Raw genomic sequence first — 21,381 nt, 5'->3', positions numbered from 1 at the left:
AAACAAAGACGTAATCGCACTAACAATTGGAAAAGGGTGTACGATGTTCTATTTGAAATGGATAGACATTTCTTTCACAAAGACAGATTTCACCAGTGATATAGTTATCACTGAAGGCCACCGCAGATTAGGAAAACAACACGAAAGCATGAATAAAAAGGCACAATTACCTTTGATCTAACTGCATTAATACATAGTCCCTGTCTTCTGCATGTGAGTAAATAATCTAACTCAGATCGTAATATCACACCAAACCAATTATATAAGCCATTAGAAAAATGAAATCAAAATAAAATCGAATTAATTAAGAAAATGATAAATGAAAACAAATAGAAAAAAGCAAAGAGAAATGACTACGGAAAAAAGTCCGAAGGAAACTACACGTGCAATGTCGATTTAAGACTGAATGGAATTCAGCACCATGGACAGAGTAAGAAAACAAGCTAAAAACGAATTTAACAACTCAAAGTGAATGCCTACCTCAGGAGAACCGCTACAATCACCAAACACTTCAGTAAAGTCTGATGGACTTTTCCTCAGAGTCTGGTCAGCAGGCAGTGTGTTGTCATTATAAGATGATACGAACTTAAAGTCACTGGTTCGAGATCCTGTTGTCAGGTATGCGTCATAGTTGTAAGTGCTGCGTAAAGTTCCTGTGCCGTCAACATCTGCGTAATTAGGAGGGAGATAAGCGCTGGGGATGGCCACTGCTCCATCAAACAGCAGTCTGGGCTTTCTCCTACGACAGAACCTCACTCCCAGAATAATGATGATGAAGGTCAGAAAAAACGTGGACACAGACACCAGAGCAATGATCAGATAAGAGGTCAGTTTGGAATTCTTGTCATCATAAGAAATGTCCTTCAGTTCAGGCACCTCAGCCAAGTTATCAGAAATAAGTAAATACATGGAACAGGTGGCAGAGAGAGAGGGCTGTCCGTTATCTTTCACTGACACAATAAGGTTCTGTTTCATGCTGTCAGACTCTGAAATGTCCCGCTGTGTCCTGATCTCTCCGCTGTGGAGACCAATAGTGAAAAGGCCAGGATCAGTGGATTTGACTATATGATAGGACAGCCAGGCGTTCTGTCCGGAGTCCGCGTCCACCGCGATCACTTTGGACACCAGAGAGCCTCCGTGTGCAGCTTTGGGGACCAGCTCGGTCATGAACGAGTTTCCCTCCGGGGCGGGGTACAGTATCTGAGGAGAGTTGTCGTTCACATCCGATATGAACACACTGACGGTCACGTTGCTGCTCAGAGGAGGAGAACCGTTGTCTCTGGCCATCACCTGCACTTTAAAACTCCTGAACTGTTCATAATCAAACGACCTCACAGCGTGGATCACCCCCGTGTCTCCGTTAACTGACAGGTACGAGGACACCGGGGCACCGTTCACCTCACCAGGTAACAGAGAATAAATCACGGTACCGTTCTGTCTCCAGTCGGGGTCTCCAGCAATAACGGAACATAATGTGGAGCCAGGTTTGTTATTTTCACTCACATATGCGCTGTACGACTGTTCCTCAAACACTGGGGGGTTGTCGTTGATGTCAGCTACAGATAACTGAACAGTTTTAGAGGAGGACAGAGGTGGAGAACCCTCGTCAGTGGCACTGATTGTGATGTTGTAATCAGACACTAGTTCTCGGTCCAGTTGTCCTGTGGTCACCAGAGAATAATAGTTTTTGATAGAAGGAACTAACTTAAAAGGAACATTTTGCTGAATGGAGCAGCGGACGTGTTGGTTATTATCAGAATCTGCGTCCTGCACGTTAATGATGCCCACCTCTGTACCAGGTTGAACACTCTCAGGTACCGGATTTGCCAAAGATTTCACAGAAATAACAGGACTGTTGTCATTGACATCGGTGATATCAACTGTTACCTTCGTGTATGATGATAATCCTAAACCATCCTTCGCTTTGACCCGCAAATCATAAGTTGGAACAGATTCGAAGTCAATTGCACCATTTACTTTTATTTCTCCGCTTTTACGGTCTATGTTAAAGACTTTTTTCACATCATCTGAAACATGTCCGAAGTCATAGGTCACATCTCCGTTTATTCCCTCGTCTGCATCAGTTGCACTTACAGTGACCACTACAGTATCTACAGGAGAGTTTTCAGGAAGACTGGCTTTATACACGGCCTGGCTAAACACTGGTACATTATCATTAGCATCCAGCACAGTGACGTGTATGACTACGGTACCTGATCTTTGAGGGGAGCCACCATCTAGAGCTGTAAGGACCAAATTAATATCCTGCTGTTTTTCACGATCAAGCTCTTTATCAAGAACCAGCTCTACTGTGTTTCCACTAGTGGCCAAAATGAAATGATCATTCTTTTTAAGGTTGTACTGCTGAACTGAATTTTGTCCTACATCCGCATCGTGCGCCTCTTCTATCACAAAACGAGCTCCCCTGACTGCGGACTCGCGAATTTCTATATTGACAGTTTCTTCATTAAACTGTGGTGGATTATCATTGATATCTTGGATGTGTAGACTGAACGGATGTAGCTCCAGAGGGTTCTCCAGTACCAGATCACGCTTTATTACGCACGACAGCTTTTCACCACAAAGCTCCTCTCGGTCAATCCTGTCGGCAACAATTAAACCTCCAGTGTTGAGATTAATGTCACAGTATCGTTTGCGATTTCCTGCAGCATCAATACGGGCATTCCGAGAAGACAGTTTACTCGTCTCCAGGTTCAGATCCTTCGCTATATTCCCGATGAGCGAACCGCGTTTCATTTCCTCCTGAAAGGAATAGCTCACGTCCCCAAACGCGACTTGCCACAAAAGACAGAACACAACGCAGTTAAATTGCACTCCCTTCATGGCAACGAGTTTATCACAGAATAAAAGCTCCGTTAAGATTTCAAATCCAATCACAATTGTAGAGTTCAGTCCGGATAGTCAAAAGAAAATCGGCAGCTCTCACCAGTGACTCTGGTTAACCGCATGAACAACGGAGACAAAATAATGATGGTCGACACAACAGAAGGTGGAGTGGACATATTTCACATGAACTGGCATATAGCGACACCATGAGTGGAATGACGAAATTACAGTTTAAATACATTATTATTATTATTATTCTTGTTGTTGTTAGTAGGTTGTAATTTATTGTAGTACTAATACAGTAGAATTATAGAATAATAAAACTATTTGTTCTATAACCTTTTACACTGCCATAGTACAACGTGGAGTCTATATGCAAGACACCAATATTTCTTTTCAAATTGATTGCAGTCATTCATTTGAAACAGTTCAATGTAATAAGCAAATACTTTGAAAAAAGTAAAACACAAAGTCTCCCAAAAAAATGCCATGATGCAGCGATTGTATACTCCTGTATGTCTATGATAGATTCAACATGACACAAATCTGCACTGTACAACATCAAAACATCGGAAAGTCAGAGACAGAAAGACTCAATAACACCTGTTGAAATACTTAAATACTCTATCAAAGTCTTTACAATAACAAAAGCCAGAAAAAGACCAAGGCATGATATCAGATCTCAATGATACTGTTTATGACTTTGCTCTGAGAAACAAACACAGACTATCAGAGAAAAAGAAAAAGAGAAGACATAGAGAGGGTTAGACAGACACAGAAACTCACACAAGCAATATACGAATAGGTGAAGGAAACATAAAATCTGGTTCTTTGACTAAACCTGCAATATTCACTCTCAATCACATTGAAGGCAAAACAAACCACCAAAGCAGCAATGCAACACTATAAGAGACTCAACCATCTCAAATCCGTCTTAAAATTGCATCCTAGGCATTGCCTGTGAAATAAAAGATATTTCAAACACTGTGAAAATGAAAACTCAATGGAGGAGAATCATCCATTTTACTTTGTCAGTATTGTGAAGTAGTATTATTTCCACAACAACCTATGTTTGTTATATATTAATAATCTAATGAGCTACTTTTAATGTTCTATTTATTAAGAACTGTAAGTACTAACATAGATGTAATATATTTGAGGTCTTGTTGAACATAAATTGTTCAGCACCAAGGACAGAGACACAATAGGCACAAATTTCCACAAGGATAAATACACAAGAAAAAACTTCATTCACATTTAGATAGTCTACAGTAATCTACTGTCACAGTGTCTCGTAGAGATGCATACAAAACCTGTCCAACGAAATGTGTACTTGAAGTGACAAAGAAGTTTCTATTTCAACATTACAGATTTAAAAATGAATAATGAGAAGCAAAAGATACTTCTTTAAAAAAACTACTAAAACTGCATGGGCTGAACGTTTAAAGTGAAAGTAGAAATTGATAATGGAGAAAATGGCCTCTGGTCCTACCTCAAGAGAACCGCTATAATCTCCAAACACTTCAGCAAAGTCTGATGGACTTTTCCTCAGAGTCTGGTCAGCAGGCAGTGTGTTGTCATTATAAGATGATACGAACTTAAAGTCACTGGTTCGAGATCCTGTTGTCAGGTATGCGTCATAGTTGTAAGTGCTGCGTAAAGTTCCTGTGCCGTCTACATCTGCGTAATTAGGAGGGAGATAAGCGCTGGGGATGGCTACTGCTCCATCAAACAACAGTCTGGGCTTTCTCCTACGACAGAACCTCACACCCAGAATAATGATGATGAAGGTCAGAAAGAACGTGGACACAGACACCAGAGCAATGATCAGATAAGAGGTCAGTTTGGAATTTTTGTCATCATAAGAAATGTCCTTCAGTTCTGGCACCTCAGCCAAGTTATCAGAAATAAGTAAATACATGGAACAGGTGGCAGAGAGAGAGGGCTGTCCGTTATCTTTCACTGACACAATAAGGTTCTGTTTCATGCTGTCAGACTCTGAAATGTCCCGCTGTGTCCTGATCTCTCCGCTGTGGACACCAATAGTGAAAAGACCCGGATCAGTGGATTTGACTATATGATAGGACAGCCAGGCGTTCTGTCCGGAGTCCGCGTCCACCGCGATCACTTTGGACACCAGAGAGCCTCCGTGTGCAGCTTTGGGGACCAGCTCGGTCATGAAGGAGTTGCCCTCCGGGGCGGGGTACAGTATCTGAGGAGAGTTGTCGTTCACATCCGATATGAACAAACTGACGGTGACGTTGCTGCTCAGAGGAGGAGAACCGTTGTCTCTGGCCATCACCTGCACTTTAAAACTCCTGAACTGTTCATAATCAAACGACCTCACAGCGTGGATCACCCCCGTGTCTCCGTTAACTGACAGGTACGAGGACACCGGGGCACCGTTCACCTCACCAGGTAACAGAGAATAAATCACTGTACCGTTCTGTCTCCAGTCGGGGTCTCGAGCAGTAACGGAACATAAAGTGGAGCCAGGTTTGTTATTTTCACTCACATATGCGCTGTACGACTGTTCCTCAAACACTGGGGGGTTGTCGTTGATGTCAGCTACAGATAACTGAACAGTTTTAGAGGAGGACAGAGGTGGAGAGCCCTCGTCAGTGGCGATGATTGTGATGTTGTAATCAGACACTAGTTCACGGTCCAGTTGTCCTGTGGTCACCAGAGAATAATAGTTTTTGATAGAAGGAACTAACTTAAAAGGGACATTTTGCTGAATGGAGCAGCGGACCTGTCTGTTATTGTCAGAGTCTCTGTCCTGCACGTTAATGATGCCCACCTCTGTACCAGGTGAAGCATTCTCAGGTATGGGATTAGTCAGTGATTTTACATATATCACTGGTGCGTTGTCATTTACATCAGTAATATCAATGATTAACGTCGCATAAGACGCCAATCCCAAACCATCTTTTGCGCTTATTTGAATTTCATATACTGAAGCTTTTTCATAATCTATAGTTCCAGATACTCTCACCTCTCCCGTTCTCGGGTTTAAATTAAAAGTGTTACTATTTTCACCGGAAACATGATCAAATTCGTAAGTGATTTCTCCATTTACTCCCTCGTCTGCATCCGTTGCGCTCACCGTGATCACTAATGTATCGAGAGGAGAGTTTTCAGGCAGACTTGCTTTATAGACGCTCTGGCTAAACACTGGTACATTATCATTAGCATCCAGTACAGTGACGTGTATAACTACTGTGCCTGATCTCTGAGGAGAGCCACCATCAAATGCGGTAAGTAAAAGCATGATTTCCTTTTTATCTTCTCTGTCTAATTCTTTGTCTAAGACTAATTCGCAGGATTTTCGCCCGCCATCTTTTATGTTTACATTTAATTTGAAATGATCATTTTGCTGTAGAGAGTAGCCTTGCACCGTATTTTCCCCGATATCTCCGTCATGCGCTTCATCTAATAGAAACCGTGCACCCTTGTCTGCAGATTCATGAATTTCAATTTTAAGTGAATCTTCTTTAAACTGTGGTGAATTATCATTAATATCTTGAACGCGGATACTAATACGGTGCAGTTCTAGTGGATTTTCCAGTACAAGTTCCTGTTTGAGAACACACGAGGCCTTTCTCGCACAAAGACCTTCTCTGTCGATCCTTTCTTGAACAATCAGGTCTCCAGTGTTGAGGTTTAATCCGCAGTATTGAACGTTGTTGTCCTCAGTGTCGATACGGGCTTTGCGAGCGGACAGTCTGCCCAAATCAAGTCCCAGATCCTTTGCTATATTTCCGATCACAGACCCACGTTTCATCTCCTCCGGAATGGAGTAGCTCACATCTCCACAGACTGGGTGGAGGACAAGCAAAACAAGAGTAAATCCGTAGTGGAGTCCATATCTACTGTATGCCATTGTTACTGCACCAAAAGACGACAGCTACTAGATCTGAAAATCACATCAGATCAGTGATTTTCTCCAGTATACAAAATATTCACAATCCAGTCACAACACGAAGCGTTCTCGTGAACTGCAGTACAAAAGCAGAATCAGGTTTGTCTTCGTTGACAGTGAAGGGTGGAGAAAGAGCGTTTCTCGTTTGCTAGTACACACTGACACCATGAGTATTTCTTAGGGTATAACAGCACTTGGTACTCCTGAGATTTTTAAATATATATCTTTTAAAACTAACAGCAACAGAAACAAAATACTACTACTACTACTATGATTATGATTACTACGAATATTAGTGTTATGATTAAACAACGCAGAGACCAATATAATCTCAAATCGGCAGGTAGCAAAAAAATCTCAAGTGATGTTTCAACAACATCATCTCACACACTGATAAATTGGTAGTCATACGATTTAAATTTTGCAGCACCTTATTCCCACTTTATATCTTAATCAAGTAAGACAAAGAAAATTGTTGTTATAATTCTTATTGTATTTGGTTTCAATCTTTTAAATAAATATTTTAATTCGTTATTGGGACAGTTGAAAGTATTTAAAACAATAATGCAAACAGTTCTGTCCATCACACTCCATCTAATTAGCGATCAGTTCAGTGTTACAAACTGTAGTGTTTTGTGCTTTTAACCTTTTTGAATTCCTCTGGGATTAAATTGCGACGATGGGACGATTTCTCACAAACAGATGTTAGAAAACACAGGACATCAGTGCCACCACTGATTTCTTAGACAAAATAAAACACTGAGTTCGAACGAAAATACATTATAACTACCAGGTATTTAGTGAAAACCGAAAAACCTTCCAATCCATATAAAAGAACAAGACATTCTCAAGCTCTTTATCCCACAAACATATTTGTTTACTGTTTTATCACTTATATTCAAGTTTAAATAGTTTAAAACGCGCCTTTCAACACTCTCCAAAGCAAACAAATCTATGTAACTGACATTTCAGGAACTGCTAATCAGACTAAATTACTAATTAAATTAACAACTCCGACTGAGTTCGGCTTATACACTCCCCTCTATAAGTCAGGACATTAGATGTGTAGTAAACAAAACGGAGTGGAATCAACCAAATAAAAGTACATAAAGATGTAATCGGACTAAAAATTGGAAAAGTGTGAACTATGTTCTATCTGAAAAGCACAGACGTTTCTTTCACAAAGACAAATTTAATCAATGATACCGTTATCACTGAAGACCACCGCAGTAGAGGAAAACAACACGAAAGCATGAATAAAAAGGCACAATTACCTTTGATCTAGCTGCATTAATACATAGTCCCTGTCTTCTGCATGTGAGTAAATAATCTAACTCAGATCGTAATATCACACCAAAACAATTATATAAGCCATTAGAAAAAATGAAATCAAAATAAAATCGAATTAATTAAGAAAATGATAAATGAAAACAAATAGAAAAAAGCAAAGAGAAATGACTACGGAAAAAAGTCCGAAGGAAACTACACGTGCAATGTCGATTTAAGACTGAATCGAATTCAGCACCATGGACAGAGTAAAAAAACAAGCTAAAAACGAATTTAACAACTCAAAGTGAATGCCTACCTCAAGAGAACCGCTACAATCTCCAAACACCTCAGCAAAGTCTGATGGACTTTTTCTCAGAGTCTGGTCAGCAGGCAGTGTGTTGTCATTATAAGATGATACGAACTTAAAGTCACTGGTTCGAGATCCTGTAGTCAGGTATGCGTCATATTTGTAAGTGCTGCGTAAAGTTCCTGTGCCGTCTACATCTGCGTAATTAGGAGGGAGATAAGCGCTGGGGATGGCTACTGCTCCGTCAAACAACAGTCTGGGCTTTCTCCTACGACAGAACCTCACACCCAGAATGATGATGATGAAGGTCAGAAAAAACGTGGACACAGACACCAGAGCAATGATCAGATAAGAGGTCAGTTTGGAATTCTTGTCATCATAAGAAATGTCCTTCAGTTCTGGCACCTCAGCCAAGTTATCAGAAATAAGTAAATACATGGAACAGGTGGCAGAGAGAGAGGGCTGTCCGTTATCTTTCACTGACACAATAAGGTTCTGTTTCATGCTGTCAGACTCTGAAATGTCCCGCTGTGTCCTGATCTCTCCGCTGTGAAGACCAATAGTGAAAAGTACCAGGATCAGTGGATTTGACTATATGATAGGACAGCCAGGCGTTCTGTCCGGAGTCCGCGTCCACCGCGATCACTTTGGACACCAGAGAGCCTCCGTGTGCAGCTTTGGGGACCAGCTCGGTCATGAACGAGTTGCCCTCCGGGGCGGGGTACAGTATCTGAGGAGAGTTGTCGTTCACATCCGATATGAACACACTGACGGTCACGTTGCTGCTCAGAGGAGGAGAACCGTTGTCTCTGGCCATCACCTGCACTTTAAAACTCCTGAACTGTTCATAATCAAACGACCTCACAGCGTGGATCACCCCCGTGTCTCCGTTAACTGACAGGTACGAGGACACCGGGGCACCGTTCACCTCACCAGGTAACAGAGAATAAATCACTGTACCGTTCTGTCTCCAGTCGGGGTCTCGAGCAGTAACGGAACATAAAGTGGAGCCAGGTTTGTTATTTTCACTCACATATGCGCTGTACGACTGTTCCTCAAACACTGGGGGGTTGTCGTTGATGTCAGCTACAGATAACTGAACAGTTTTAGAGGAGGACAGAGGTGGAGAGCCCTCGTCAGTGGCGCTGATTGTGATGTTGTAATCAGACACTAGTTCACGGTCCAGTTGTCCTGTGGTCACCAGAGAATAATAGTTTTTGATAGAAGGAACTAACTTAAAAGGGACATTTTGCTGAATGGAGCAGCGGACCTGTCTGTTATTGTCAGAGTCTCTGTCCTGCACGTTAATGATGCCCACCTCTGTACCAGGTGACACGTTCTCAGGTATTTGCTTCGTCAGTGATTTCAGGGAAATGACTGGTGCATTGTCATTTATGTCGGTAATTTCAATTGTTAGAGTTGCATATGAAGCCAATCCCAAACCATCTTTAGCACTAATCTGCATTTCATATGATGACTGCTTTTCATAATCAATAGATCCGGCCACATTAACGTCTCCTGTTTTAGCATTTAAACTGAAAACTTGATTTTCATCTGAAACATGGTCAAATCCATACGTAATTTCTCCATTTATTCCCTCGTCTGCATCCGTTGCGCTCACCGTGATCACTAATGTATCGAGAGGAGAGTTTTCAGGCAGACTTGCTTTATAGACGCTCTGGCTAAACACTGGTACATTATCATTAGCATCCAGTACAGTGACGTGTATAACTACTGTGCCTGATCTCTGAGGAGAGCCACCATCAAATGCGGTCAGTAAAAGCATGATCTCCTTTTTGTCCTCTCTGTCTAATTCTTTGTCTAAGACTAATTCACCATATTTTCTTCCATTGCCTTTTGTCTTTATATTCAATTTGAAATGATCATTTTGCTGTAGAGAGTAGCCTTGCACCGTATTTTCATTAATGTCTCCATCGTGCGCTTCATCTAATAGAAATCGTGCACCTATTACTGCTGATTCCCGAATTTCAATTTTAAGCGAGTCCTCTTTGAACTGTGGTGAATTATCATTAATATCTAGAACATTTATACTAATACGGTGCAGTTCTAATGGATTTTCCAGTACAAGTTCCTGTTTAAGAACACACGAGGCCTTTCTCGCACAAAGACCTTCTCTGTCGATCCTTTCTTGGACAATCAGGTCTCCGGTGTTGAGGTTTAATCCGCAGTATTGAACGTTGTTGTCCTCAGTGTCGATACGGGCTTTGCGAGCGGACAGTCTGCCCAAATCAAGTCCCAGATCCTTTGCTATATTTCCGATCACAGACCCACGTTTCATCTCCTCCGGGATGGAGTAGCTCACATCTCCAAAGACTGGGTGGAGGACAAGCAAGACAAGAGTAAATCCGTAGTGGAGTCCATATCTACTGTATGCCATTGTTACTGCACCAAAAGACGACAGCTACTAGATCTGAAAATCACCTCAGATCAGTGATTTTCTCCAGTATACAAAATATTCACAATCCAGACACAACACGAAGCGTTCTCGTGGACTGCAGTACAAAAGCAGAATCAGGTTTGTCTTCGTTGACAGTGAAGGGTGGAGAAAGAGCGTTTCTCGTTTGCTAGTACACACTGACACCATGAGTATTTCTTTGGGTATAACAACACTTGGTACTTTTTGAATATATATACCCCTGAAAAACAAAAACACTAATTCTACTACTAGTGCTACAACTACTACTACTACTACTACTACAATAATGATAATAATAATATAAAAAGTTAAAATACACTCAACGCAGAGAACAATATAATAAATAAATGTCCATATAGCAGAAGCATCTAAAAACCTAAAGTGATGTTTGAACAACGTTGTATCACTCACTTATTTCAACGTATCAGTGAGCAGTCAACAATTTTCTTGCAGTAATAACAGTCAGAGGTTTTTAATTCTGCAACACTTTATCCCCACTTCCTACGTGGTTCAAGTAAGACAAAGGTTTTTTTTGTTTTTGTTGTTGTTATAATAATCTTTGTATTTGATCACAATCTTTAAAAACATGTTTTAATTTATAATCCTGATAATGTAAATTATTTAAAACAAGCATATAATCATGCTAATGAATTATATTACAGCAAATGTTAGTCGTCACTGGAATGTTACAAATTGTAAATTAGAGTATTACGTGCCTATAAACTTTTTCAAAATTATTTTAAATATACCTGTAAGCGCGGCTATGATTTTCAGTGAATTAATTTTGACGCTGTGATGCTTTCTCACAATCAGTTGTTAGCAAACCCAGGACAACAATGCTACCATCGATATCTTATAACAAGTAAAACACTGACTTCGAGTGAAAAGACAGTATAACTGCCAAGTTTTCTGTGGAAACAGGACAACTTTTCAATCCATTTAAATAAACAAGACATTGTCAAGCTCGTAATCCCACATACCCATTTGTTTGCTGATTTATCACTTATATTCAAGTTCAAGTAGTTTAAAACGTGTCTTCCAACACTCTCCAAATCAGAGAAATCTTTGTAAATGGCATTTCAGAAATTGATAATAAGACTTAAATCTCTCATTAAAAGAACCAATCAGACTGAGTTCGGCTTATACAATCGCCTCTAAAAGTTTGGTCATTACATTTGTAGTGAAAAAGACGGACTGAAATCATCCAAACAAAAGTACATAAAGACTTAATAGCACTAAAAATTGGAAAAGGGTGAACTATGTTCTATCTGAAAGGGACAAACATTTATTTCACAAAGACAAATTTAATCAGTGATACCGTTATCACTGAAGACCACCGCAGATGAGGAAAACAACACGAAAACATGAATAAAAAGGCACAATTACCTTTGATCTAACTGCATTAATACTTAGTCCCTGTCTTCTGCATGTGAGTAAATAATCTAACTCAGATCGTAATATCACAACAAAACAATTATATAAGCCATTAGAAAAATTATAACAAAATAAAATCGAATTAATTAAGAAAATGTTGAATGAAAACAAATAGAAACAAGCAAAGAGAAAAATGACTACGGAAAAAAGTCGAAAGGAAACTACATGTGCAATGTCGATTTAAGAATGAATGGAATTCAGCACCATGGACAGAGTAAAAAAAACAAGCTAAAAATGAATTTAACAAGTCAAAGTGAATGCCTACCTCAGGAGAACCGCTACAATCACCAAACACCTCAGCAAAGTCTGATGGACTTTTCCTCAGAGTCTGGTCAGCAGGCAGTGTGTTGTCATTATAAGATGATACGAACTTAAAGTCACTGGTCCGAGATCCTGTTGTCAGGTATGCGTCATAGTTGTAAGTGCTGCGTAAAGTTCCTGTGCCGTCAACATCTGCGTAATTAGGAGGGAGATAAGCGCTGGGGATGGCCACTGCTCCATCAAACAGCAGTCTGGGCTTTCTCCTACGACAGAACCTCACACCCAGAATGATGATGATGAAGGTCAGAAAGAACGTGGACACAGACACCAGAGCAATGATCAGATAAGAGGTCAGTTTGGAATTCTTGTCATCATAAGAAATGTCCTTCAGTTCTGGCACCTCAGCCAAGTTATCAGAAATAAGTAAATACATGGAACAGGTGGCAGAGAGAGAGGGCTGTCCGTTATCTTTCACTGACACAATAAGGTTCTGTTTCATGCTGTCAGACTCTGAAATGTCCCGCTGTGTCCTGATCTCTCCGCTGTGGACACCAATAGTGAAAAGTCCAGCATCAGTGGATTTGACTATATGATAGGACAGCCAGGCGTTCTGTCCGGAGTCCGCGTCCACCGCGATCACTTTGGACACCAGAGAGCCTCCGTGTGCAGCTTTGGGGACCAGCTCGGTCATGAACGAGTTGCCCTCCGGGGCGGGGTACAGTATCTGAGGAGAGTTGTCGTTCACATCCGATATGAACACACTGACGGTCACGTTGCTGCTCAGAGGAGGAGAACCGTTGTCTCTGGCCATCACCTGCACTTTAAAACTCCTGAACTGTTCATAATCAAACGACCTCACAGCGTGGATCACCCCCGTGTCTCCGTTAACTGACAGGTACGAGGACACCGGGGCACCGTTCACCTCACCAGGTAACAGAGAATAAATCACTGTACCGTTCTGTCTCCAGTCGGGGTCTCGAGCAGTAACGGAACATAAAGTGGAGCCAGGTTTGTTATTTTCACTCACATATGCGCTGTACGACTGGTCCTCAAACACTGGGGGGTTGTCGTTGATGTCAGATACAGATAACTGAACGGTTTTAGAGGAGGACAGAGGTGGAGAGCCCTCGTCAGTGGCGCTGATTGTGATGTTGTAATCAGACACTAGTTCACGGTCCAGTTGTCCTGTGGTCACCAGAGAATAATAGTTTTTGATAGAAGGAACTAACTTAAAAGGGACATTTTGCTGAATGGAGCAGCGGACCTGTCTGTTATTGTCAGAGTCTCTGTCCTGCACGTTAATGATGCCCACCTCTGTACCAGGTGAAGCATCCTCAGGTATGGGGTTGCTGAGTGATTTTAAATATATAATCGGTGGGTTGTCATTTATATCGGTAACATCTATTATGACTTTGGCATACGACGTTAACCCCAAACCATCTTTTGCCGTAACACGCAGTTCAAATGACGATGTTGTTTCAAAATCAACACTAGTTGTTACTTTAATATCACCTGTCTTACGATCTATATTAAACATGGACTTCACATCTTCTGAAACGTGTCCAAATTCATATGTAACATCTCCATTGACGCCCTCATCTGCATCGGTAGCAGTCACTGTCACTACGACAGTTCCTAGCGGAGAGTTTTCGGGTACACTCGCTTTATAAATGGCCTGGCTGAACACTGGCACGTTATCATTAGCGTCCAACACAGTGATGTGAATGACCACAGTACCTGATCTTTGTGGAGAACCGCCATCGACCGCTGTAAGAAGTAAACTTATTTCTTGTAGATTTTCTCGGTCAAGCTCTTTGTTAAGCACAAGTTCCACAGAATTAGTTCCAACACCCAAAATAAAATTCTCATTGCTCTGCAGGTTGTACGTCTGGACTGAATATTTGCCTATATCCGCATCATGAGCTTCCTCTATTGGAAAACGTGCACCTTTTGCCGCGGATTCACTAATATCTATATGAATCAATTCTTTATTAAACTGCGGGGAATTATCATTTATATCCTGAACATGTAGACTAATGCGATGCAATTCTAATGGATTCTCTAACATGAGCTCTTGTTTTAACACGCAGGATGCTTTGTCTCCACACAGGCCCTCTCGGTCAATCTTATCGGAAACAGTCAGATCCCCGTTCTGGAGGTTTATGTCGCAATAACGTTTGTCGCTTCCATCTGTATCAATGCGGGCCTTTCGAGGGGATAGTCTGTTGGCTTCAAGTCCCAAGTCTTTTGCGATGTTTCCGATCACGGATCCGCGCCTCATCTCCTCCGGAAAAGAATAGCTTATATCTCCACTGGCAAAATGCAAAGAAGGGACCAGTGAAACAATGCCACACCATCCTAATGCAAATCTGGCAACATCCATCAGGACGCCGATCTGAAACAGCAACTGTTTCTGGGTCAGCTAAAAAGACAAGGATTAAACCAAAATCAGCACAATCCAAGACCAAGTCTCTGCCTCTCTTGACGATCAACTGCAGAACCTTATTTCACATTATCACTAGACAACAGTGGGTGGACACTGACACAGAATATAATACAGCTGGTGCATAGCGACATCGTGAGTCTGCTTTAGAAGTTGCACTAGTAGGAAGTCTCTACAAGCCGTACACTCACAAAAGCAAACAGCTAAAGAAAACACTTTACTATAAATTATCTCTTATAAAACAAAGTTAACTTCAGAATATTTAAAAAAAACAACGATACCACGTCACTTTGACACCTCATATTGATCTCAGCTTTGTGGGTATAAAAAAAACATCCTTACGTTTCTCTCATTATAGATCTCAATTTCTATTAAGAATGGAGTATAAATCTTAGAGCCCTAAGTGTTCTCAAATTGTTATCCTCACAACAATTGCTTTGGTACGAAATTATAGAACCTTTGTAGACAGAAAAAAACTGAAATGTATCTAAACTACTGAAACAGCAAAACCATGTAAATTATTTGAATAATATGACTCATTTAATTCTAATATTAAACTGTGCTCAACATGCACATCTTTACCTTGTAAAAAGAAAAAATGTGATAAATATCAACGGCACAAAGGAACAAAGTTATATTTCTATATATAACAGTCTAATCATGTTGACCAGCTCTATTCAATTTTCAGACAAGTAGATCAGTATTTCTCAAATTAGACATGTTGATCTAAGTCCAAGGTTAAACTGCAAAACCAGTGCAATATCAAAAACATGTTAATGCTCCTTCAAAACCATCAAATCTAATGGCACACACTTAAATGACAAGGTGACACATACAATGCCTATCCAAAAAAAATCACCACCTGGATTCAACTAAACAGACAGGTAAGAACCTCTCATTAGATAATTACTGCATGGATGATTACATGTCAGCTGGCAACAAGTTATTTAACCATAACTGATGCAGTGAGTAGCTTCTCATTTCCTAAACAACCATGTCGGAAGACACATCGTGTGGTTGTGGAAAAGACGTTAATCTGTTTCAGAGGGGTCAAATTATTGGCATGCATCCAGTAAAGCAAACATCTAAGGAGATTGCTGAAACTGCTAACACTGGGTTAAAAACTATACAATGTATTATTAAAAACTGGAAGTATAGAGGGAAACCATCATCTTCAAGGAAGAAAGGTAATCACAGAAAAAATGTAATCATCGAAATCAGCAATCACGTAAACGTTGGTAAAATCAAAGTGTAGAAAAACAACAGTAGAACTCATGGCTATGCTTAATAGTGAAAGTAAGAGCATTCCTAGATGCACAATGTGAAGGAAACTCAAGGGATTGGGACTAAACAGCTGTGTAGCCTTAAGAGAACCACTTGTCAGTGAGGCTAATTGGAAAAAGGCTTTAACTTGCAAGGGAGCATACAGATTGGACTCTGGAGCAATGGAAGAAGCCCATGTGGTCTAATGAATTTGGATTTACCTTGTTCCAGAGTGATACGCACATCAGGGTAAGATGATAGGCACATCAGGGTAAGAAAAGAGGTGGGTGAAGTGATGCACCTATCATTCTTAGTGCGTACTATACAAACATGTGGGGCCAGTGCTATGATCTGGAGTTGCTGCAGGTGGGCAGGTCTAAGTTCAGAAACGTTATGTGTCCAAAGAATGAGGTCAGTTGACAACCTGAATATGTTGAATAACCAGGTTACACCATCAATGGATTTTTAGCATTCCTGATGGCACAGACATATTCCAAGATGACAATACCAGGATTCATTAGGTTCAAATTGTGAAAGCGTGGTTCTCATCATTTTCACACATGGATTGGTCGCCACAAAGTACAGACCTTAACCCTACTGAGAATGTTTGGGATGTGCTGAAGAAGACTTTGTGCAGCAGTCCGACTCTCCCATCATCAATACAAGATTTTTAGCGAAAAACTAAGGCAAGTCTGGACGGGAATAAATGTAGTGAAAACTTATTGAAACAATGCCAGTAAATGAGTAGCGTAATCAAAGCTAAAGGTAGTTAAACAATATATTAGAGTGTGACTTGTTTTTTTAAATGGGCAGTTTATAAAACCGATCAAAAACTTGTTTTATGTAAGGACTACTCTACAACGAAATGCATCAGAAGATGATGCAGCATAAACACACAGGAGTGTCAAACTTAATTACAAGATAAATTACAAATACATATATATAGAGAGAGAGAGTTTTTCATTTTTTATATATATTTATTAAACCATGTATGTGGTTTAATATAAATATTAAACCACATACATGGTTTAATAAATATATATAAAAAATGAAAAACTCTACTGAATACATCTGCCACTGATTTCACTTCTTTACATTCCAAAAGAAAATAATAATAATATTAGAATCCACCAGGTAACAAATCTGTTACAACTACTACAGAAAGAACTACGGACATGACCATCTATTTGCCTTTGTCTGAAATTACGTTGTTTTGTTTTTCAAAAAACTACTCAAGTTTATATGGCTCCAACATGTGTGGTGGGAAAACACTTTCACAAACGCCTTCATTCAAAATGTGGAAATAATGGATGGATTGGTTGTCTTACCTCAGGAGAACCATCACAATCAGAAAACACATCAGCAAAGTCTGATGGACTTTTCCTCAGAGTCTGGTCAGCAGGCAGTGTGTTGTCATTATAAGAGGATACGAACTTAAAGTCACTGGTCCGAGATCCTGTTGTCAGGTATGCGTCATAGTTGTAAGTGCTGCGTAAAGTTCCTGTGCCGTCTACATCTGCGTAATTAGGAGGGAGATAAGCGCTGGGGATGGCCACTGCTCCATCAAACAGCAGTCTGGGCTTTCTCCTACGACAGAACCTCACACCCAGAATGATGATGATGAAGGTCAGAAAAAACGTGGACACAGACACCAGAGCAATGATCAGATAAGAGGTCAGTTTGGAATTCTTGTCATCATAAGAAATGTCCTTCAGTTCTGGCACCTCAGCCAAGTTATCAGAAATAAGTAAATACATGGAACAGGTGGCAGAGAGAGAGGGCTGTCCGTTATCTTTCACTGACACAATAAGGTTCTGTTTCATGCTGTCAGACTCTGAAATGTCCCGCTGTGTCCTGATCTCTCCGCTGTGGACACCAATAGTGAAAAGTCCGGGATCAGTGGATTTCACTATATGATAGGACAGCCAGGCGTTCTGTCCGGAGTCCGAGTCCACCGCGATCACTTTGGACACCAGAGAGCCTCCGTGTGCAGCTTTGGGGACCAGCTCGGTCATGAACGAGTTGCCCTCCGGGCCGGGGTACAGTATCTGAGGAGAGTTGTCGTTCACATCCGATATGAACACACTGACGGTCACGTTGCTGCTCAGAGGAGGAGAACCGTTGTCTCTGGCCATCACCTGCACTTTAAAACTCCTGAACTGTTCATAATCAAACGACCTCACAGCGTGGATCACCCCCGTGTCTCCGTTAACTGACAGGTACGAGGACACCGGGGCACCGTTCACCTCACCAGGTAACAGAGAATAAATCACTGTACCGTTCTGTCTCCAGTCGGGGTCTCGAGCAGTAACGGAACATAAAGTGGAGCCAGGTTTGTTGTTTTCACTCACATATGCGCTGTACGACTGTTCCTCAAACACTGGGGGGTTGTCGTTGATGTCAGCTACAGATAACTGAACAGTTTTAGAGGAGGACAGAGGTGGAGAACCCTCGTCAGTGGCACTGATTGTAATGTTGTAATCAGACACTAGTTCTCGGTCCAGTTGTCCTGTGGTCACCAGAGAATAATAGTTTTTGATAGAAGGAACTAACTTAAAAGGGACATTTTGCTGAATGGAGCAGCGGACCTGTCCTGTTATTGTCAGAGTCTCTGTCCTGCACATTAATGATGCCCACCTCTGTACCAGGTGACACGTTCTCAGGTATGGGGTTATTAAGTGATTTTAAATTGATAGCAGGTGGGTTGTCATTAATATCGGTTATATCAATAATTACTGTACAATAGGAGGTAAGACCTGGTCCGTCTTTTGCTCTTATTCGCAGTTCAATAGTGGTCTCTGTCTCATAATCTATAGAGCCGATTACTCTTATTTCTCCTGTCTTGTGATCGAGTGAGAACAAAAAGACATGATCACCAGATACATGGTCAAAATTGTACGTAATATCGCCATTGGGTCCCTCGTCTGCATCATTAGCGCTCACTGTAGCAACTACAGTATCGATAGGAGAGTTTTCTGGCAGACTGGCTTTATAAACGGTCTGACTGAAGACTGGGGCGTTATCATTAGCATCCAGTACAGTGACACGAATGATCGTTGTACCAGATCTCTGTGGAGAACCACCATCTAGAGCTGTAAGAACCAAATTTAGTTCTTTCTCTTGCTCTCGGTCTAATTCTTTTACCAAAACCATTTCAGAGTTTTTCCGTCCAGTACTCTGTGTATTTACATTAATGGTGAAATGTTCATTATTTTGTAAAATGTAGCGCTGTACTGTGTTTGTACCAATGTCTGCATCATGGGCTTCAGTTAGTAGGAATTTTGCTCCTTTGACTGCTGACTCAGTTATTTCAAAGGTAATCAAGTCTTCACTAAACAGTGGGGCGTTGTCATTTATATCTAGTACGTGAATACTGACACGATGAAGTTCTAAAGGATTTTCTAAAACAAGCTCCTCTTTTAAAACGCAACTCGCCTTCTTACCACAGAGTCCGTCTCTGTCGATCCTGTCAAGAACAACCAAATCTCCGGTGCTCAGGTTAATTTCACAATACGTCTTATCATTCTTATCTGTGTCAATGCGAGCTTTACGCGACGAAAGTGTGGCAACACCGAGGCCAAGGTCTTTGGCTATATTTCCAATTTCAGACCCACGCTTCATCTCCTCTGCAACAGAGTAGCTCACATCTCCATTCGCCAAATGAAGGATGAAGAAAAGGACAACAACACAATAGCGATTCATAGAAAATCTTCCATGCACTATATTCCCCATGTTTGGCCAAGCGTTTATCCTTTCCTAACCGGCCAGTTGTTCCAAAGTGCTCAAATACATATGTATTCCTCGTTGTAATTTACTCTCCAAAAATCCTCACAATGTAAGCCAGACCTTATCGTCCTTAACGGAAGACACACTGCACCACAATAGCCCTTTGCAAAGGGGTAAATTAATACATAAAGAAAAGGACACTTTCTGCCTTTGTTGGTGCACAGTGACACCAAGAGTTTCAATCAGTTATAGCACAGTAAATTTTACAAGGCATAATTTCACTGGACATATCAAGAAAAAACGTATTTTTTACTCATTAATCACTTGATTATTTTATGACGCTAACATCTTTGCAGTGGAATAGTTGCTGGATGTTTTTAATGCGAGTAGAAGGAAAACATATATTCAGTCAGTTATATACTTTAGAATAACCTTAAAAAAATAAAATCAAGTATTAAGACAGAAGTCCTTGTGTAGTGTAAACTGTGAGGTGAAGAGTACATGATTTATTTCTTAGAACTTGAATAAAGTCCTACAGAATAAAGATGTAAAATCAAATTGTAAATTCATAACAGGGCAACAACTTTGACATTGAATGAGATGTTAAAGTTAATCTAAAATTTCTTAAACTACAGAATGAAGCCAAAGCAACACCATGTACATGTTTTTTCACACACCACTATATTCTTCCACTTATGTGCAGTACATGCATACTGCATTCAAATAACTTCAGTCCCTTATAAAGAAGTATCCAATGGATGTTCTTAATTAAAAAAAACAAACAAACAAACAAAAAAACATTCCCACTCAACCCTTTAGCCTGCTAATGCAAAAACATAAGAGATGAAATACTACATTTCTGTGCCTCACTTATGAGACATAAGAAATTTTGATCTCTAAATTCAAAAGGTAAATATGTATTTTTACATATAACTGAACATGTTACGATACAGTTATAACTAACTTCAGTCCCAAGGCTTTCCTCTTTGTGCAGACTTCAGTGTTTGTTTAATTTCAATTTCACACACTATCTTTATTAGCATATAATTCTATTGAGTATTAATCTTTTATATTCACATTAAGAATCACAGTGGTGTTGCTGTTTAGACTGTTGATTAAAGTATTTCTAATAGATAGAGTACTGTTGTAAAATAAAATCAAAATTCACATAAGTCATGAATTAAATAAGTAATCAATTCTAAGCCGCCAATGAAATGTGTTGACCTGTACTTTTCATTGCGACATGAGATTCCTGTTGAGCTTCACTGGGTACCAATGCAAAAATTAGTTTTTTATGCATTGCTGTTTGTAAGGGACCATGTAAAAAATAACTGTTACCATTTTATGTACTGTAACAAAGTTGGCTTAAAACTGTTTTTTTCTCTGCAACCTTTAAGAAGTCATAATTAAAGCAAAGGAACAGAACAGCACCAAAAAACTTCAATATGCACAAAAGGCATGATAACAAAGCT

At 40.4% G+C, this 21,381-nt stretch overlaps 4 protein-coding genes across 7 annotated transcripts in view; all 4 read right to left on the bottom strand.

The window, feature by feature from the left end:
• Positions 1-21,381, bottom strand: part of LOC113160594 (protocadherin gamma-C5-like) — a 228,525-nt gene that overhangs the window by 192,609 nt on the left and 14,535 nt on the right. The window contains exon 1 of one of the 4 annotated variants that reach the window (XM_026357934.2): positions 12,482-14,884. The exons of 2 other annotated variants lie outside the window; for them this stretch is intronic. In XM_026357934.2, coding sequence (XP_026213719.1) covers positions 12,482-14,860 — 2,379 coding nt within the window. In that variant the 5' untranslated portion in view covers positions 14,861-14,884. Of the gene's footprint in view, positions 1-480; positions 2,935-12,481; positions 14,885-21,381 lie in introns of those variants that run through there. One more of the 4 variants, XM_026357935.1, reaches the window with a different exon arrangement.
• On the bottom strand, positions 3,523-6,840 carry LOC113160856 (protocadherin beta-16-like). Its single transcript, XM_026358306.1, has 2 exons — positions 4,340-6,840; positions 3,523-3,573 (listed from the first exon to the last, which is right to left on the bottom strand). The coding sequence occupies exons 1-2, from the start codon at positions 6,728-6,730 to the stop codon at positions 3,523-3,525; spliced, it is 2,442 nt and encodes an 813-aa protein (XP_026214091.1). The 5' UTR covers positions 6,731-6,840.
• Positions 8,271-10,743, bottom strand: LOC113160855 (protocadherin beta-15-like). Its single transcript, XM_026358305.1, is given in 2 exon segments — positions 8,271-8,915; positions 8,917-10,743. Coding segments are annotated over 2 exon segments (2,472 nt in total).
• LOC113160854 (protocadherin beta-16-like) lies at positions 16,596-19,915 on the bottom strand. The gene is given in 3 exon segments (XM_026358303.1): positions 16,596-16,607; positions 17,512-18,777; positions 18,779-19,915. Coding segments are annotated over 3 exon segments (2,415 nt in total).

This window comes from Anabas testudineus, chromosome 10 (assembly GCF_900324465.2).
Source record: "Anabas testudineus chromosome 10, fAnaTes1.2, whole genome shotgun sequence".
NCBI classification, from domain to species: Eukaryota; Metazoa; Chordata; class Actinopteri; order Anabantiformes; family Anabantidae; genus Anabas; species Anabas testudineus.
This window is presented reverse-complemented; position numbering and strand designations above follow the sequence as displayed.

Coding starts and splice junctions, on each gene's coding strand:
- LOC113160856 (XM_026358306.1), bottom strand. CDS start 6,730: ATGGCATACAGTAGATATGGACTCCACTACGGATTTACTCTTGTTTTG. Junction 3,574..4,339: donor ATTATAGCGGTTCTCTTGAG/GTAGGACCAGAG, acceptor TTTCTCTGATAG/TCTGTGTTTGTTTCTCAGAG.